This window comes from Myodes glareolus, chromosome 10 (genome assembly GCF_982192425.1).
Source record: "Myodes glareolus chromosome 10, mMyoGla1.1, whole genome shotgun sequence".
Classification (NCBI taxonomy): domain Eukaryota; kingdom Metazoa; phylum Chordata; class Mammalia; order Rodentia; family Cricetidae; genus Myodes; species Myodes glareolus.
The window spans coordinates 5,912,404-5,930,560 of NC_142035.1; the positions used below are offsets into that span (position 1 = coordinate 5,912,404).

Here is an 18,157-nt window from a genome sequence, read left to right on the forward strand (position 1 = left end):
TTGGAGGTGGAGGCCTGCGATGAAAGCAAACCCAGCCCTGACAGCGCAGCTGGGCCTGGGTCACAGACGCTCCAAGCGCATCTCACAGTAAAACTAAGTGGAAACCAGATGGGGTTTTGGGGAACCTAAGGGAACAGTGCAAGAAATCAACCCCAGGGCCACTTCTAAAGGCTTAAGCATCAGGGCCAACAGTGAACCCTGCCCAGACCTGGCTGCACCTACCTTGTGGATTAGAGTCCTCTGGTTCAGACTGCTGGGCCATACTGGGGCTGGCCCTGCTTGTCTCTGAAGTTAACAGATCAGCAGAGGCTGAAGCAGGGTAAGGGTTTGATGAACAGCTGTCAGAAACCCTGGACACAGGACCACCATGGCCACTGAGAGAAAAACTTTGGACAGACTTTCTCTTTAAAGAAAACAAGTTTTATTTTTATAATCAGAATATTCTAATAAAAATATTATTATAACATTACTCCCTCTGTCCTCTGGGCTGAGGAGCAGGCATGCTGCTGAGGGCCTTCACACTGGCTCCCTGAGGTAGGTGTGGAAGGACCCACTGCCCAGCCTGCGGGCAGCCCACGCTGCCAGAGATGCCCACTGCACCCTTCCCAGACACGGGTGGGACTTCTCCCTCTGTGCAGTCAGGTCATGCTTCTGGACTGGCACGCAGGTGACTACAGGAGGGTGGATGGGCGGGCACAGAGCCTGCTTAGAGGGTGCAGGGCCAGGAAGAAGGCCTCAATGGCACAGCAACAGACACCTGAGAATTCGCCCTGACGGGCACCTCTGCAGGTAAGGTGGGCAGCATCAGACAGACGGGAGCCCAGGGCCCTGCAGGGCTGTGGTCTGGCCACCCCATGGGGAAGTGGGTGGCTCCAGGCATCCCATCAGTGACACTATCACAGAGAAATACTGTCATTGTCTCCACAGGGAACTACTGACCAAAGCCAGTCTCTAAGTAAAAAACAGGTTTGGAGTTCTTGGTGATGATGGTCTTGCCTTCATAGGAGAACAATTCCAACAGGACATGGCACAGTGCTTCGACTTGAGGGGCAATGGGCGGGGTTCCCAGAGAGGAAGGCAGACGTCTGTACACATCCCAGAGTAAGGCACCTGGCATGGAGTGGCTGCAGAGATTCCCAAGAGTGTACCCTTACTTCTCATGGCCTTCCTCAAGGCACAGCAGGGCCTGGGCTGGAGAAGATGCTGTCTGGTGCCCTCAGCAGGTGGGCCCAGGGCCCTGAGGAGACCCAAGTGCTGGTGGCTCCTGAGGCTGGCAGGCGGTGGCTGTGGCCCTAGGCAGGACGCGCCTCATTGCATCCTGTCAGGTTGTAGCTGAGGCGCCTGATACTGCACGAAGGTGGTGCCTGCAGGTGCAGCGGCAGACAAGGCTGGGGGCATGGCAGCTGGGTAGCCATAGCCCACGAAGCTGGTGGCTGTGGCAGGCGAGGCAGCGTACGGGTACTGGTCGTAGGCGGCTGGAGGGTACTGGGCATAGGCTGGACTGCTTGGTGTATACTCAAGGTAGGGCGAGGACAGTGACGGGACAGGGGTGGCAGGTATCACCACGCTGGGCTGCACAATGGCTGGCGGGTAGATGTAGTGCGGAGTCAGCCTGTGGGCCAAGCAGAGTGTCAGGGGCTGTAGGCAGAAAGGAACACAATGGCGGCAGAGTGGGGGAGGCTAAGGGTCTGGGGGTCAAAGGGAACCGTGCTCTGCCCATCTATAACCCCATCTACAAGACAGTTTCAGCAACATGCCAGGTGTACTCTGACACCAGGGTCAGTGCCATTGCTTCACACGCCACCAAACACCTGTTCTCAGTGTCCTCCTCCTCAACCTAGGTCCACCCCGTATCTCCCGCAATACCCACTGTACAGTGTTTTAAACGTGCGACCTTTGTTTAAACCAGGAATCTCAAGACTGAGGAGAGAGATGGTAACAATTCAAGGCCTGAGAAAAACCATGGGGGCAGTGCAGCTCACATGCCAGATACCTACCCCTCCCAGTGACACCCATGCTCCTTAGCCACCCACCAGGAGCTCCTCCCTCATGGAGTCCTTACTCAACTCTTGCCAGGGAAGGCTGAGCAGCAGGGTTGCAGGTACACCCACTGCAGGATGAAGGGCACACGGCTGCTGGTGCGCTTGGTTTGTGCCCTGCTTAGTAGCAAGATGCTCCAGAGGTCTTTATCTAATGTCCCATCAGCACAGCCATTTTAAAGTCAGGAGGGCTGAGTGCCCTGTGCCAGGTGACCACATAGGTCCTGCAGCTTGTAACTGGAGGGCACCTGGAGACCTGAGCTCCTACCCCACACCCTCAGACACTTGGGCACCAGCTGCTGCTCTTGAATGTGGCTCCCTCAGGAAGCACAGCACAACTACAGGGGAAACTGAGGCTGGGCAGCAGGCAGTTGAGAACCCACTGCTGGATCTGCCTGCACAGCCAGTCCCCTGCTGGGCAGGTCTGGGTGAAGAGCTGAGCCTCTCTGGACCTCAGACACGTCTACAGCAGCGCCCACACTGTGCACTAAACACCTGCAGAGGGGCTGTTGGTGGCATCTTGCAGTACACAGCGTGGGGGCACCACCAAGCATGTCAGCATGCAGCTTGCTCACTCTCATGGTGTGTCTAAGCTGTGCTCTGGGCCAGTTGGAGCCTCAGCTTCCTGTAACATCTTTTTTTTTTTAAATATTTATTTATTATGTATACAATATTCTCTCTATGTGTATGCCTGCAGACCAGAAGAGGGTACCAGACCCCATTACAGATGGTTGTGAGCCACCATGTGGTTGCTGGGAATTGAACTCAGGACCTTTGGGAGAGCAGGCAATGCTCTTAACCTCTGAGCCATCTCTCCAGCCCCCCTTCCCGTAACATCTTTGAGGTAGGCCTAGCACACAGCCTAACTCCAGAGAGAGGCTGTGCTCCAAAAGAAAAGGCTTAGCTGCTCCCCAGTGCTGCCGCTCTGCACACACCCAGCCCTAGGATGTGCACATCTCTGGAGAGAGCACACCCAACAAGACACACTCAGTGAGTCCCAGCAGCTTGGATGAGATCACAAATAACCAAAGTTACCCAGGAGACCAGGGAATGGCACCCAATCCCACCCCAAGCCAGGCTCCTGCCCATAGTAACATCTCTGAAACTGATGGATGAGCTGCAGACTCCGGGCCTAGCCCACCTAACATGCACAGGTCCAAGAGATGAGGGCTTCCCAAGGACGCCCCAGGGAGGACAGTACAGAGAGTGCCTAGCAGAGACAGAGAGAAGAGGCGGGGTCTACTTGTGTGGTCTGAAGTCTTTGAAAGGCTAGAGGAGCACACGTGCTTGATTAAAAAGAGTTCTAGTTGCCGGGCGGTGGTGGCGCCTTTAATCCCAACACAGAGCAGGGGCAGGAGGACCTCTGCGAGTCCAAGGCCAGTCTGGGCAATGAGTTCCAGGACAGTCAGGGCTACATAGAGAAACCTTATCCACCCCCCCCCATAAAAAACTCTAGTCACTAGAGCAGCGTCCCAATACCTGCTGCAAGCTACAAATGGACACGTGGCATGTGGCCTGTGTGGTGGAGCATTGACCAGCCATGCAGTGGGTGGCAGAGAGGCAAGCAGTGAGTACCACAAATGAATTCAAGTGATACACATGCGCAAACAGGCCAGAGATGGGTGCCCAGTCATCTTCCTGGGTCACTCTCCACCTTACAGATTGAGGATGGGACTCTTACGTCATAGATTCTATAGCTTCACTATGGGGACCCTGTAGGTCTTTCACATGCTGGGGTTACAGGTAAACTACCATGGGATCCAAACTGTGGTCATCCCACATGTGCAGCAAGCACTTACTACCTCTTCATCTCCACAGACCCAGCAGCTGCCCCAGCAGCAGCCCCAGATAGCGCAGGTACCAAAGGGACACGGGCAAGGCCAGGGCAGAGCTAGGAAAGCCACTGGAGTGCACGCAGGGAGGCACAGCTGACACAGGTGTGACCCTGTAAGCTGTTTGGAGAGCTTCTGCACCCAGCTGCCCTCTCCATTTTCAAAGGGCAGGGGCAGCTGACCAGACGTTGCCAGAACACCAATCACCAGCAGTGGTCAGCATCCTGTATACCACACGGCAACAGATGTGCAGTTTTGAGGCCAAACAGCCTTTGGCAGGTGCCCCAGGTAGTGTCTGCCCTACCTCCTTGGCTGGAATGGCACTGCTGTGAATTCTAACCCTACCTCTGGGCTGTACGATACTTCCTCAGATTCCTGCCAGCACAGAGTCATGAACAGAACACATGGCTGAGTTCTGCAGGAAGAGGTGGAGGACAGAAACCCAGAGCTCAGGAGAGGCTGCAGGAAAGTGGGGCCCGGGCAGGCCGCAGGGAGGATGCCCAGGCAGGAGTACGCACGACAGGACTGGGAGGCAGGGCTCCTCCTCACCACTCAGTTGGCCCACAGATCCCTAAGTCCTGCTTAGACCAAAGCCTGCACAGCAGCGGATACCACAGCACCCAACACTCCTGCACCTGCCTCAGTCTGGGGTCCAGGGCCATTTCTTGCACTGTACCCAGCCTGGCCTGACTCTCCTGAAACCAGAGCTCTGGTAGAGGGTGCTGCTGGATGCCTGCTCCCCGCCGGGCAAGACCGAGGCCTTGCTAGAGCAGCAAAGCCTACGTGGGTGTCCCTACCTGGCCCCTGGGACTCAAGCACTGAGGCTCCAAGAAAGTTAGGCCCTTAACTTCCCAAAACAAGGGTGGGACACCCTTACCCAATCCCTCTAGGGGTGGCATTTGCTAACACTGAAGTCCCACTCTGCCCACCTGGAGGACCTGCCCAATCCTGTATGCCCTAAGTGCTCCGGGTCACCCCATCTCTGCGTGCTCTCCTGTACTTTCCTTGAGGTCTCTGCCAGGTACTACTGTGGTGCCTGACACAGGACAGGTGAAAACGGCTCAGACTATCAAGTCACCTGCTATGCCACACGCCACTGGAGCCACAGTTCTAACAATCCTTTAATATCAGTGCTCGTGAGGCAGAAGCAGAAGTGGATCTCTGAGTTCAAGGCCAGCCTAATCTACAAAACATGTTCCAGGACAGCTAAGGCTACTCTGAAAAGACTCCACACTTCAGCTAACACCACAGACATCCAGGTTAAAAGCAGCAGCAGCTGGGATGGGGCCTGCATATCAGAGAACATTCTGGCATACAGATCACTCTACTTTAAAATCCTACCTGAGTTCTAGCCCTGCGCCCAGTCCATGGGTGACCCTGGTCCCATGCTGCACACTGCTGCAAGCAATGTGGAAGTGCCATGTGTGTCCAGAGACATCTCCAGTGCTGCTCAGACTCAAATGCCAGTCACCATTCAACCACTCTCATGCTCAGCCTAGTAAGGGTACCAGCCTCCTAACCTTCTACCGCAGCAGTATGGGGCCCTGCAGAATTCAATGCCTCCACGTCTCAGCATGCCCAACCACCCAAAGCTTTACAAAGCCACCGTCACTCTCCCCCACTTCCTACCTCTGGGCCAGCAGACTCCACTTAGCCTAGCCCACTAAGTACCTCATATAACAAAGACTTCAAGACCACATCACCTCAGAGACCAGAACCCTGTAGCACCATCCCACTGGACCAAGAAGCAAATCCAAACTGCTCCTAAGCCTTCCAACATGAGAGCCCACACCCACCTCTCCACCCTGGATCCTGCTGTCCCCGAACTGCAGCCACCGCGAGGTGCTGACACCTGGTATACAAAGCCCAAAGGTTACTTCCCCCCAGCATCATCTTGAGGGCCCCTCCTGCCCCTGCTTTTATTTTCCACACCAAAGCACCCTATCCTTTTATTTGTATGAATCTTTATGGCCATGCAGGTCAAGTTTCCTTGCTCCATTGTCCCTAAAGGCCCAGAACAGCATCTGTGGACATCCGAGCACCCCGGGGCAAACCAGAAGGCCCAGGCATGAGACAGCAGACAGAACAGCAGCCTCAGACACCATAAGGGTAGGATGGGACAGGAGACAGCGCTCTGCCTGTGAAGTTCACAGCAGGCAGCCTGACCTGCCATCCTTGGTGACTGCCTGCTCTAGTCCTGTGGCGTCCTTATCAGTCCTCGCAATGACACGCCTACAGGCAACTAGATCTTCACCCCTGTGAATCCCAGACCCCTGGCAGCACCAGGGCCCAAGGAGAGGTCAAGGGAACAGACACCTTTCATGCTCCGCCTGCCCAGCCTTACAGGTTGAAATCTAAAGGTGGGGTGACCCACTCTCTCCAGGGTGCTCTGCCACCAGCTTTCTTGGGTTCACTCCCATCCGGGCCTTGGCTGAGAGCAGATGCCACTGTCTCCTCACACCCAGGGTTCCATTTCCACATCCTTTTCAGGGAACCTTCTGCCCTTTCTCAAGCCAGGGTGGCCTGGGACAATTAATCCCACTCTAAGCAGCAGCAGCAGCAGCAGCAGCAGCAGCAGCAGCAGCAGCAGCAGCAGCAGAGGAGTTCCTAGGCCAGAGGCCACCAAAGGAGTCCAAATCCTGGAGCTTTGGGGACCCTCTTGCCAGGGAGACCCATGTGACACTAGGGGAAGGATGGTTCATGTTCTCAGCTTACTAGTGGTATCTGGTTTGGGGTAACACTGAGCTATCAAGCTACAGAGGCTGAAGGGAAGAACCCAGAGTGGGCAGCTATGGGTGCTGGCCAGGGCTGACAGCTGGGTCTGAAGGGTGGGGCCAGGAGAACCTCACCCACTGGGAGGGAAGAGGTGGCCTCTCCTCCCATCAAGTCCAGAGTCAGGTCAACAAATAAACAGCCAGGAGCACTTGGCTGACTTAACCTAGGGTCCAGATCCCACTGCCTGTTTAAGTTTTCCCGGTCTGTTTCCCCACTGTAAACTAAGGGTACCACTGGCACATCTCCTGGGATGCTGGCTGCCCCCAGAAGAGAGATGAGAGTTCTGAGAGACATCTGAGACATCTCTCTCCCCATCCTGAGCACACAGTTACCGTGGCTACTACTAACGAGGGTTCAAAGTGAGCTGTGTCAGTGGAGGCCCGACCCCCGTGTGTGAAGCCCAGCTCTCAGAAAAATCACTGGCCACAGCCCAGGAGGGCCCATTTCCCGCACACGAAGCCACACTGAAAATAAAAACGAAAAAGGCAAATGAGCCCATTTCACTTTTTTCTTTCTCCCTGGGGGCCTTGGTGCTGAAGGCGACCTTGGTAACTTACCAGCAGCCCCAGCTCTGAGGTGGGACGGGGCGGTGACTCGTGTGTGGCAGCCTGGCAGGCCTCGTGGGAATCCCCTGAGGGGGACACCAGGCTCTCTGGGGTGCACAGCAGCTGGGTGAGTGCACGCAGGGAGAAGACACACCACAGTGGGAACCAGCTGAGAACACATCCACATGAACCTGCCCAAATTCCACCTTAGACCTGCCAGCTACAGTCTAAGTTGTACAGCATTCTTCCTCCAAGGTCAAGTCCCTCAGTTGTCCACCCTGGAATCGTAGCCCTTCTCCCCAGGTCTAGTGGTTCAGATGATCCTGTCTCAGGCTAGATGGCAGCTGTCCCAAGGAAAAGCCTTCTGGCTCAATGCAGCCAGCAGTAGAGGGATGCCCTCAAAACAAATCTGAATCCCAGCACTTGGAAAGCAGGGGGGTTGCTTGTAGTCCAGGAGTAGAGAACTTATCTAATATGCATAAGGTTGGGTTCAAGTCCCAGCTCCAGAGAAGCAAGAGGCAGAGGCAGGGACCCAGGAGTCCACAGTCTGCTGGGCTCCATATGCTGAGCTAGAAGACCCTGCCTGTCTTAACAAGAAAAGAGAAGTGATGATGCATGACTTTGACCCTAGTACTTAAGAGGCCGAAGGAAGCTCACTGCTGGTTCGAGACCAACCTGGGCTGCATGACAAGACCTTGCTTCAGAAAAAAGGACCCACACACTGCTGGGCTCTGGCCTCTGTTCCCATACCACCACCCCACAGTCCCTTCCTCTACAGCTCTTATACCACCCTGCATGGTTCTGTCTCCCCTTGCTGCAAGTCTCCTGGGAGGGGACACTGTGGTCACACCAGTGGAGCTAGGGCCCCTGACCTGACACAAAAGGAGGGTCAGAATCACTCTCAGACTCCCTGCCTGTTTCCAGCTAACACCGAGTCTACAGGAGGGCTGGGGGAAGGGAGCAAGGCCACTGTCCCAAGGGATGCCTCAATTCCTGAGCCAGGATCCGGGGGCCAGAGGCCACCTGGTGGACCTCCGTGCCATGGACACATCTCTGGGGCTAACTGAGCCATGGGCCCTCAGCCTCAGGCTTCAGAACGCTACCTTGGGCACCTGAGAGGAGCCCACGAGCGCCCGAGGCTAGCTGACAAACAACAGGTGCAGCAGCACAGGCAGCAGGCCCTCCGGGAGGGTGGGACAGACACAGCCCACGCCTGCCTCCAGACAGGCTGCCAAACAGGAAGTGATGACGGGGGAAGCAAGTAGGGCCACCCCCAAGATAACCCACAGGTGGTGGGGTGAGCATGCTCACACCTGCTGCTCTGGGCCTGGCTTCGTGCCTACAGTACTTCCAACTCCTCGCTGCCACACCCCTAGAGAGGCCTCCTGAACCAGAGCAGGCGACACACCTGCCCCTCCTACAGCCTCACACCAGCCTCACCTTTCACTGCCCTCAGTGAAATTAGGGCAAATCCCTCTGAAGGGCAGGGCCAATCCCTTCCTCCAACCTCCCCTCACTGGCTGGCTATACTGTGCAGGAAAAAGGCTGGCACAGTGTGGGACCCTATAGGGACCCAGACACTATGGCTCTCGCAGTGTGAGACTCTATGGGGACCCAGACACTATGGCACTCAGTGTGGGACGTATGGGACCCAGACACTACAGTCCTCACAGTGGGAGACCCTATGGGGACCCAGACACTATGGTCCTCGCAGTGTAAGGTGCTCATTTACACCGGTAACACACGCAGCTCAACTGGCCAGTCAGATAACACACAGCACTGTTCATTCCCGAGGAGCACTAACTGCAATGGTCCTGGCCACACTAGGCACCAGGTCGGGGATGTCTGTCTCACTACCCCTCTGCCCCCATCACCTCTAGTCCACAGGTCCGGTGACATGACATCAGGACAGACATCACCACGTGGGTACCAGGTTCATACCACAGTCTCTGAAATGAAGACTATAGAAAAGAAAACCCAAGCCAGGGAGAGGATGCCCAATTGTTGTTGGTCTCGGGGACATGAGTTCACTCATCCAAAAACTGTCACGTGAGCAAGGGAGGTGTTGGGAAGAGAGGGATGGGCCTGGGAGAGAGGGCAGGCAGGCAGTCTATGTGGCCCCAAGCTTAGGCCAACAGAGCTTCCTGCTAGGCCTGTTGTGGGATCATCCAGGACAAACCCCAAGGCTCTCCATGGCCTTGGGATCAACACGCTCCACACACCACACTCCACACACCACGCTTAGTCCCTTAGTCCAACGGGGTCCTGTCATCAATGCTGCTGTCCAGAGGTGCAGCTTGACACCCAGCAGGCTTGGGACTCTGGCTTGACCTCAGCCCCTAGGGCCTGGCCTGGCCCTATTTTGGGGAGAAAGGATCAGAGTGTCTGGGCATCTTGCCACAGCAAGGTTCCCCTTAAGAACAGGGAGAACAGCCTGCTGAGCAACAGCCCTTCAAATATAGCTCAGGAGAGGCTCCAAGGGCTGCCAGACCAGAGACAAACCTCGGCTCTCCATGAGCCATAGGCTGAGTGTGGACAGACACCCTTGACCCTGGGAGGCCCTGACAAACATAATCTCAGCCCTTCCCTCCCATCTGCACTACTGACTGTGCCCCAGGGCTGGAAGAGATCCCCTTGCTGGAAGGTCCTGGGTCACTTATCCCCAGCAGGGATTACCACACAGGCCTGAAGGCTGGCAAAAACTATTGCAATGGCTGAGGAAAGCTTCACCAGACACCAAGCCTTGTCCCACAGATACGGTTACATGACGGACAGGCACAGGCTGTACAGCCAGCAAGGCTGTACAAGGCCCAGTCAACAAGCAGGCATGGGACCCAGGTAAACAGCGGGTAGTTCTGACCAGACAGGTGAGGACCCCAACAGTGGTTTGGCTCATAGGCGGGTTGTGGGAGTCTTAAATGTCAAGGGCCCAGAAGCCCTAAGAAAAAAGTACAGTCACGCAGGCGCCTGCAGGCTCTGAGCTGCCAGGGTTCCAGCTCCCACCAGGCCCACAGCCAGGGTAGCCCAAGGCTGACTGACAAAACCAACCGCTGAGTCAGGCCCAGCCAGGCCAGCCTGATTGTTTGCAAAAACAAAGGGAGCCGCTGACAGCCCAACTCTGCCTCCCAGTTGGGAGCGCAGGGCACTTATAGCAATGACCCAGACAGCGAGGCCTGGTTACACATGGGGTCTGTTTCTGTCTATCTCTGTCTCTGTCTCTCTCACACAACACACACACATACACACACGGTTTGGTAAGGGCAAGAAGTGGGATGTTCCTCAAAGGAACCCAAGGACCAATGGCACTACAGGTCAGCCAGTCCCTCTGCCCACCTGCCCATCTGGGTCTACACTCCTTGGCACCCTCCAAACATTTTGAGGCTACTTTGTAGGCAAAGTGGTAGACGACCAGTCTGCTAATCTAGTTACAAACTACTGTGGCCTGACGCCAGATACACCCCTGAGTACCAGGGCTCTCGGAACATTCCCACCCCCAAAGACAGCAAGCACTGCCTTGAGTTTACAGGTTCACACCTCGCCCCCTGGGTAAGTCACTTAGCCATCTATGAGGACAGGAGGGGGGGGGGGGCTCTTTCAGAGACTAGAGCATGCTGTCCTTAAGTAGTGCTGTCCCCATTTTCCAGATGAGGAAAGGCAACCAAAGGGGGCACAGTTGGAGAGTAACAGAGGCTGTGAACCTAGCTGAGGGCCGCAGAGGCCAGGCAGGCACTAGTGAGTAGTGACTGCCTTCCCAAATGCCTACCAGACAGCCTAGAACACATAGGGAACAGATCCCAGGCCAAAAAAGTGATCTGGCACTACCTGCCATGGTAGCCAGCACCCCGAGTAGTTACTGGGAGACCAGTGACAACACACGAGAAAACGCAGGCTGGGGCCCAGAACACAGCTCCCCACAGATATGCCCCTGCGTGGCTCACACCAATCCCCAAGGAGAGTTGTGGAGAATCCCAGTGGCGTCCCACAGAACCAGCACACTTAGAGCAAGCAGCACTGTTTCCAGCCATCTGACCCACTGTGCTGGCCAAACTCAGCTCTCACCCCAACATACACCCACCCCACTCCACTGTTCAGCTCCAACCCCAACAGACACCCCACTCTACCTCCCAGTTCCCACCCCGACAAACCCCACTCTACCCCACCCACCAGGCTGAGACACAAAACCTAGCAATAAGGATTTGGCAAGCTTGCCAGTGCAAACCCGGTGTGTGTATGTGTGTGTCAGAGTTCCCACCCACCTGGCTCATTCACAGCCAGTCTACACTGGATAAACAGCTGACTGTCCAAACCAAGTGGCAAGGCCTAACGCTTGTGTCCCTCAAGCGTGTGAACCCTTTCCCAAGCAGCTGCCAGGCCTATTGCTCTTTTTAGTATGAGAGGAGGTGGGACACGGAACAAGTGACTCTCACAAAAAGCCAACTAGTGACAGTCACCTACTATGCCATTCACAAACATGAACCCTCACCAGGTACAGACCCACAGGAGCTATTCCATGGCACTGGTCACGTCAGAGAGCACCCCAGGAAGACCCCAGGTCACCAGATCCATTCAGCCTTGGCATGCACTCTAGGAGGGCTGCCTGCGCTGGGGATGGACGAGCCCCCACATTTGCTGCACAGGTGAAAAAGTGGAGGCACAGATGGCCACGTGACACCTGGCCGAGGAGGTGTCACATAAGTGGGGGCAAGGCATACACCACTCTTGAAGGCGAGTGCTCCCCTTTGAGTTAGAGAAACACAGTTGGTCTTATCTCTTCCTCCACACTTCCAAAACACAATCCAGTTTCTGAAAACAGCCATTTCCCCAGCCTTGCAGATCTGAGACAGACAGAAGCCCACAGCTGTCCCACCTCAAGGCCCTCCCACCCACACCAGCTATATCCACTCACCCATAGGTGCGCTGGATCAAGGTGGGATGTAGCTGCTGTACACCAACGGCAAAGCCTAAAACAAGAGGACAGTTAGAATAGCATACTATACGGGTAAGGTCCTAGGGCCATACACAGGGAGGCAGAGTCACGCATGCCACACTAGTCACAAAGGACAGTAAGCTTCCTGTTCTCATCCCAGCCACCACCTCTGTTCCTGCTAGTGAACTCTCCAAGCATCCAAAGCAGAAGTCTACAGGTGGCAGCGGCTTCTCTGGGTGACTCCTAATCTCCAACCCCGTCAGCAACTGACTTCTTCCCTCCCCACGGGTAGGGCAGACAGTTGAGAGTGGTATCCCTAGGACTATACACTGCTGAGAAAGAAGAGCAAGCTTCTAAGCTAGGGGTGGCTGCCCTAGGCTGGCTCTGCAGGGCACATGACCGCTGGCCACCACTCTGGGGCAAAGGGGGAGCGGGGGCAATGTATTCCATCAGACAGATAGCAAGGCTGAATATAGAAACAAGGGTTGGAAAGAAAGCTCAAACGCTCACCAGTCTGCAGGCTCCTAGGTTTGGCACCCAGGTAGGCCAGGTTCACATTGGCCTTGCGGCCATCAATGATAGGGTTAGGGTCTTTGCAAGCCCTATCAGCTGCTGCCCGATCCGCCATGGTCACCTGCGGGAACACGGAGGGTCAGGGGCTTCGGTGGCTGGCTGAGGGAAGCAGGAAAGGGAAAGAGGGTCCTGCCCTGGCATCAGGCCATCCCTGGGTCTTCCCTCCCAGGAACAGGAGGGTATTTAGTATTCAGGACCCTTGAGGCTGTCTTCTCTGCCTCCAGGACTGCAGCTCTTTCCCCTAAGTTCAAGTGCTGGGAAATGGAGCCTTCAAGGACAGAGATAATCCCCTGGGAGGTGGAGCAAAAAGAACCCCTAGGGGAGGCACCCCGCACCAGGCTGTTCTGTCCAGGAGTAAGTACCGTTAACTTTCTCAGAGGAGAAGTTTGGGGACACTAGAGTGGAAGGAAGTGGGAAACTGTATTCAAGTCGCTAGTGTTAAAGCTGACGCTTATTTGGGGAGGTTGGAAAGTGTGGGGGAAGGGCCGACGGCCCCGGGAAGCCCCGGAGTCCCGGCTGCGCGCGCCGGGTCTGAGAGGCGGTGGGGGAGGGGCGGCGGCAGGTGCGCGCGCCGCGGGCACTCACGAAGCCGTAGCCGCGGGACTTGCCGGTCTGGCGGTCGGTGATGACCACGGCCTCCTCGATGTCTCCGAAGCCCTCGAAGTACTTTCTGAGCGATGCGTCGGTGGTGTGGTAGGGCAGGCCGCCCACGAAGATCTTGGTGAACGTGGTGTCCTTCTGCGAGCCGTGCATGGCGCTGGAGGCGGCGGACGGCCGCGGGAACACGTTCGGGGCGCACGTGGGCTGCAGCAGCATGGGGGCCGCCGCTACCGAGCCGGCCGGCGCATGCGGGGGCGTCGCAGGCCAAATCCGAGTCTCCCACGCTGTCCCGGGCCAGTCGTCGGTCAGCCGCGATGCTCCTACTCTGCGCCCCGCGGGCTGCCGGCCGCCTTTGTAGCCGGCCACGCCCAGCAGCCACGCCCATTGTTTCAGACACGCCCCCCGATAGCGGGGGGCGCCGGGAAATGTAGTCCCAGACACGCCCCACGTGCCTGAATACTCCTGTGTTCGCGAGTATCAATCACAACTGGTCTCGCTGGGCGCAAGGTCCGTTAGCTTCTATGCGCTGCTTGATTCAGTGGTTTACGCCGAAGAGACTAGGGGTGCAACGTACTTTTTAAAAGGTCCGAAGTAGTGGCTCAGCTGGTTATGTGCGAAACCTTATGTTTGATCTCAGCATCACATAAACCTGGCTGATGGCACACACCTGTAAACCCAGCACTTAGGAAGGGGAGGAAGGAGGGCTAGAAGTTCAAGGCCACCCTTTGTAGTAAGTTTGAGACCAGCTGGGCTAAATGAGACTATCTCAAAAAAAAAAAGTAAATGCAAAGTGTATTTTGCCATATATATATAATATGTATATACATACATAATTCGCATCATAAATATTTTTGGAGACCTGGGGTGTCAGGCACTTTATGCTGGGGCTTCAACAGAAGCATACCCCTGGGACCCTCGGGCTTCTGTGGAAGCGAGGGCTAATTCACAATGACTGTATCTTTAACAGCCTGATGGAGGCTAAAAGCCACGAGGCCATGCGAAAGAGCACAGGCGGCTGGGCTTCTTTATCACTAGCATGGGGACTCTGGGGCCACCCTTTGCCGGAAAACAAACAGAGAGCACAGCATGCCATGTGTGGGAAGGGGCCCAAGGCTGGGGGACAAGATGCCAGCCTGCAGAAGTCTTCTGGCCCAGCACAAATGCAAACGCGGGCCCCTTGTTGAAGAGATGTAAATCTCGCTGTCATGGCACACTGATTTTAATGCTCAGGAGGTGGAGTTGAGAGGATTACAGGCTCATCCCCTGCTACACAGAAGGCCAGAAGCCAGCCTGTAAGACATAAATAACATCATATCTAAAAAGGAAATCAGGAATTTTAGCCCAGAAGAGGCTCGATGCCTCAGCGGCTGGGCCAGGAAGCAGCCCTCATCCAGAGGCCCCCAGGTCCTCATCTCTCGCTATCACATTGGAACCTGAGGACCTGCAACTTTTAGTGGGGTTACAACTGGCACAGCCCATGGTTAAGGGGGACAGAGAGTCAGATAGCCACCTGGTAAGCTCAGCCCCACCCGGTGCTTGCGCAGTTGGCTCCTTGCCCGTGAAACCAGGCCCCTTCACCCAGAGCAGACCCCCATGTCTGAGAGCCTGCTGGGGTTACCTCCTCGCAGCCTTCTTCCCACCTTTGCCCTCCTCGCTTCACATCTCCTTTGCTGTTCGGTTTGTTTTCCCCAAACACTAACCAACCTGGCCTCCTCCGGGTCTAAGGGTCTCCTGATACTGCTGAGTGAGCTCCCTGACAGCAGGGCTCTTGCTGGTTTTCCTCAAACTGTAGGGCTTGGCAAGGGAAGCCTGCCTTGGGCAATGTCTGTTGAGCGAATTCATGGTGGGTGTAAAGAGGGCTCCTGACCAAAAGACCCCTTAAGAAGCTACTTTTGAAAACCAGTTAAAGTATGTTCTTGGCATCCCTAGAGGGCCAAGACTGTCTGGCTCTGAAGTCTTGAGCCACATAGGTGCCTTCCTGGGGTCTCAGTTCCCCCTGGGTGGCACACTGCTGCTGGTGGCCAGGACGGTTGGCTTCAGGGCTTGCCGCCTACAAGTCCCAGCGCCGCCCCTGCCACCGACCAGCCCCGCCCCTCCGCTTCCCGAGGGCCCGCCCCAAGAAGCGCGCTGGGCGGACGCTGTAGGCACGTGCTGCTGCCTGGACAGCAGGAGGGGGAGGGGATCACAGAATGTGCGAGAGCACGGCACGGGCGTGACCCCCGGGGGCTGGCTGAGCCTCCTAGTCTGAAACTCTGGCTGTCGGAGGACGGTCCCGGCACCCAGCTCCTCCTAGCTCTTTGGATTTCTGCACCTGCCGTTGCACCTGTTCAGGGGCTCCACGTCCCACCGTCTGCTGCGCATCGATTTGCCTTGCTCTGAATACATGCGCCCAAACGGCTGCGACTCTGGGCCGGGGATGCCATCCGCTACTCTCCCACCCTCGAAGCAGGCAGCTGCAGCGAGTGAATGGTTTTGCATAGTAGGCATCTCCCTTAGGCACAGTTGCCCAGGCGGACACTGAGTGGTGTACAAAGGCAGGAAGGACCTAGCGCGGCAGTGACATCACATGGGGAGTAGGAAACGGCGGAGTGCAAAGGCCCAGACGTGACAGCTGCAGCTAATGTCAGTTAATGAATCCTCCCCTCTCGCCGCCTCTCACACAGGATCTCATTATGATGCCCAGGCCAACCTCTAACTTTTATCCTCCTGCCTCAGTCTTCCAAGTCCTGGAATTACAAGGGTTGGACCGCCATACTTGACTCAGGGGTATGTTTTGAGGGCTGGCAACGGCCTCCATGCATCACTAATCATGAAGTTCATTTGACCTTTGTGGTGCCTGCTAAGGCCCTCACTGGGGATTCCCCTAGATTAGGTGATTTAACAAAGAAGCAGCCATTCATGGGCACTTCACCACTATTCATAAACCTGATCTTCAGCTGGAGTGGACTGAGGCTCCTGAGCCAAGCCAATTCCAAGACCCCATGTCACTATAACCACCCCCAAATCTCATTCAGAAGAGGCCCTGGTCCCCTGCTCTGTGGGCTGAGAAGGTGGGATCGTCCCATTGTTGACATGGTCCAGGACCACACAGTCAGACTAGGCAGAGTCAGGATTAGGACTCAGGAGCAGGGGAACGCCCCCTGACACCTCATCCTCTGGGCTGGAGTGAGGTGCTGTTGGCCATAACCCAGCTAGTCTGTAACCTAGCTAATCAGCCATCAGTTGATTAACGTTTATCTAAACCGGTGTCTGTAGATGAACCAGCAAGCACCTGACAAGCTCAGAGTTGAGCAGGCTTCAGGCTTGGGCTGCCCCATTACCCAGCTGGCAAGGCCAATTGTCAGCCTTGGTGGTGTAGACACAGACAGGCTGCCTAGCTGGCCCTGAGAAGGACAAGGGGTGGGGCTGGGTCAGTCCTCAGTAACCCTCCTGCCAGCCGGGGATAATTATAACTCTCACACAGTCAGCAGCTCCGGAGGCGGAGCCCTTGGCACAAGCCTGAAACTAACATCAGATCTTAGGACCCTGTGATGCTGTCATCGCTGGCCCCTGCATGGTGGAGAATCCCCAGTTTCAATGGGGGAAATCCTGCCCCAGGAGCCAGCAAAGGCTAGCAAAGGGCCGGAGATCCAGCGAGTGGTCCAAGTGACCAGCGGCCACACTACAAGTACGCAAGGGGCAGCATCTTGGAACTAGTCAGTTTTCTGAAGACCTTTCTGGACCCAGGGCTCAGTACGGTGACTCAGGGAGGTAAAGGTGCTTGTGCTTAAAGCCTAGAGACCTGAGTTCAATCCCCAGGACCCATATCAAGATGGAAGGAAAGAACTGACCCCCCCTGAAGTTGTTCTCTGACCTGTGCACACACACACACGCACACACACACACAGAGGCATGAATGCACACTCTGCTGCCACCACCACCACCAAACAACAAAACAATCCAAACGAACAGAATCCACTCGCTGCAGCAGAGACGGCTGGATGTGAACTCCGCTGCTCTTCAGGCTGGCCGGGGCATCATACACGACAGCAGGGAATACAGAAACCTATTGTGAAACCCGAGTAACTCTGGATCCCTGGGTGACTGATAGATAACACCTTAGCCCACAATCGTTTCCCCTCCCGCTCTGACAAGAGAGTGTGGGAAGAATGCAGTTGCTTCCCCCCCCACACACACCATGTCCTCATCTGAGCTAGGGAGTCCCCAGTGGAAGTCTGCGGGGCCTCTGTGCAGCTTCCCTCTTCCTGACTGACAAGATCAAGTACTAGGCAACACTAGACCTTGGCAACCATTTCTTCTTTTGTTTTTCATACCTTTTTGTTAAGGCAGGATTTCGTGTAGCCCAGGCTATCCTCAACTTTGCTATGTAGCCAAGGACGACCTTAACTCAATCATCCTCCTACCGACTACTAGGATTGCAGGAATGCACCGCCATGCTTGATTTATGGGGTGTTGGGGGACAAGCCCTGGGCTCTCTGCACAAAGGATAAGCATTCTGTCAACTGAACTATTCGTCAGTCCAACCTTAGCATTCTTTCTGTCCTGAGCATGTGTGAGATGTCCGGAAGACATCTTGTGAGCGTGAGGCAAAGTCAGAGAGACTCACGAGCGTACTGATAGAACTAAACACAGGACGTGTGGGGATGCCTGGAGAGGTCCTTTATAGTCACAACCTGCTGGGGGATGGGAGTGTACCTGGGGCAGAGGTCAGGGGTGCCGCTGCACCTGGGGTGGAGGCCAGGACACCCAGGGAGACCTGGTTTCTGCTCTTCTCCCAACCCTTCAGCTGCTATGGCACATGGGATCATCCAGGACTTTGATCTCAGCCCCATTTCTTGTACACTCAAGCCTTGAATGACTGGTTGG

The 18,157-nt window shown here is 55.7% G+C and overlaps 1 protein-coding gene and 1 long non-coding RNA gene across 3 annotated transcripts; both read right to left on the minus strand.

Annotated features, from left to right (window-relative positions):
• Positions 1-398: 398 nt before the first annotated feature.
• Rbm38 (RNA binding motif protein 38) lies at positions 399-13,615 on the minus strand. 2 transcript variants are annotated; one of them, XM_048441213.3, is made up of 4 exons: positions 13,277-13,615; positions 12,629-12,752; positions 12,098-12,152; positions 399-1,612 (listed from the first exon to the last, which is right to left on the minus strand). In XM_048441213.3, the coding sequence occupies exons 1-4, from the start codon at positions 13,505-13,507 to the stop codon at positions 1,309-1,311; spliced, it is 714 nt and encodes a 237-aa protein (XP_048297170.2). In that variant the 5' UTR covers positions 13,508-13,615; the 3' UTR covers positions 399-1,308. The 2 variants fall into 2 exon arrangements, with proteins under 2 accessions (XP_048297170.2, XP_085553077.1); XM_085696951.2 differs by having other exon boundaries at positions 13,300-13,506.
• A 451-nt stretch (positions 13,616-14,066) lies between these two features.
• LOC148120561 (uncharacterized) lies at positions 14,067-15,350 on the minus strand. The gene is made up of 2 exons (XR_015739006.1): positions 14,996-15,350; positions 14,067-14,581 (listed from the first exon to the last, which is right to left on the minus strand). It is a non-coding gene; the product is annotated as an uncharacterized LOC148120561 (long non-coding RNA).
• Between the last annotated feature and the right edge of the window lie 2,807 nt (positions 15,351-18,157).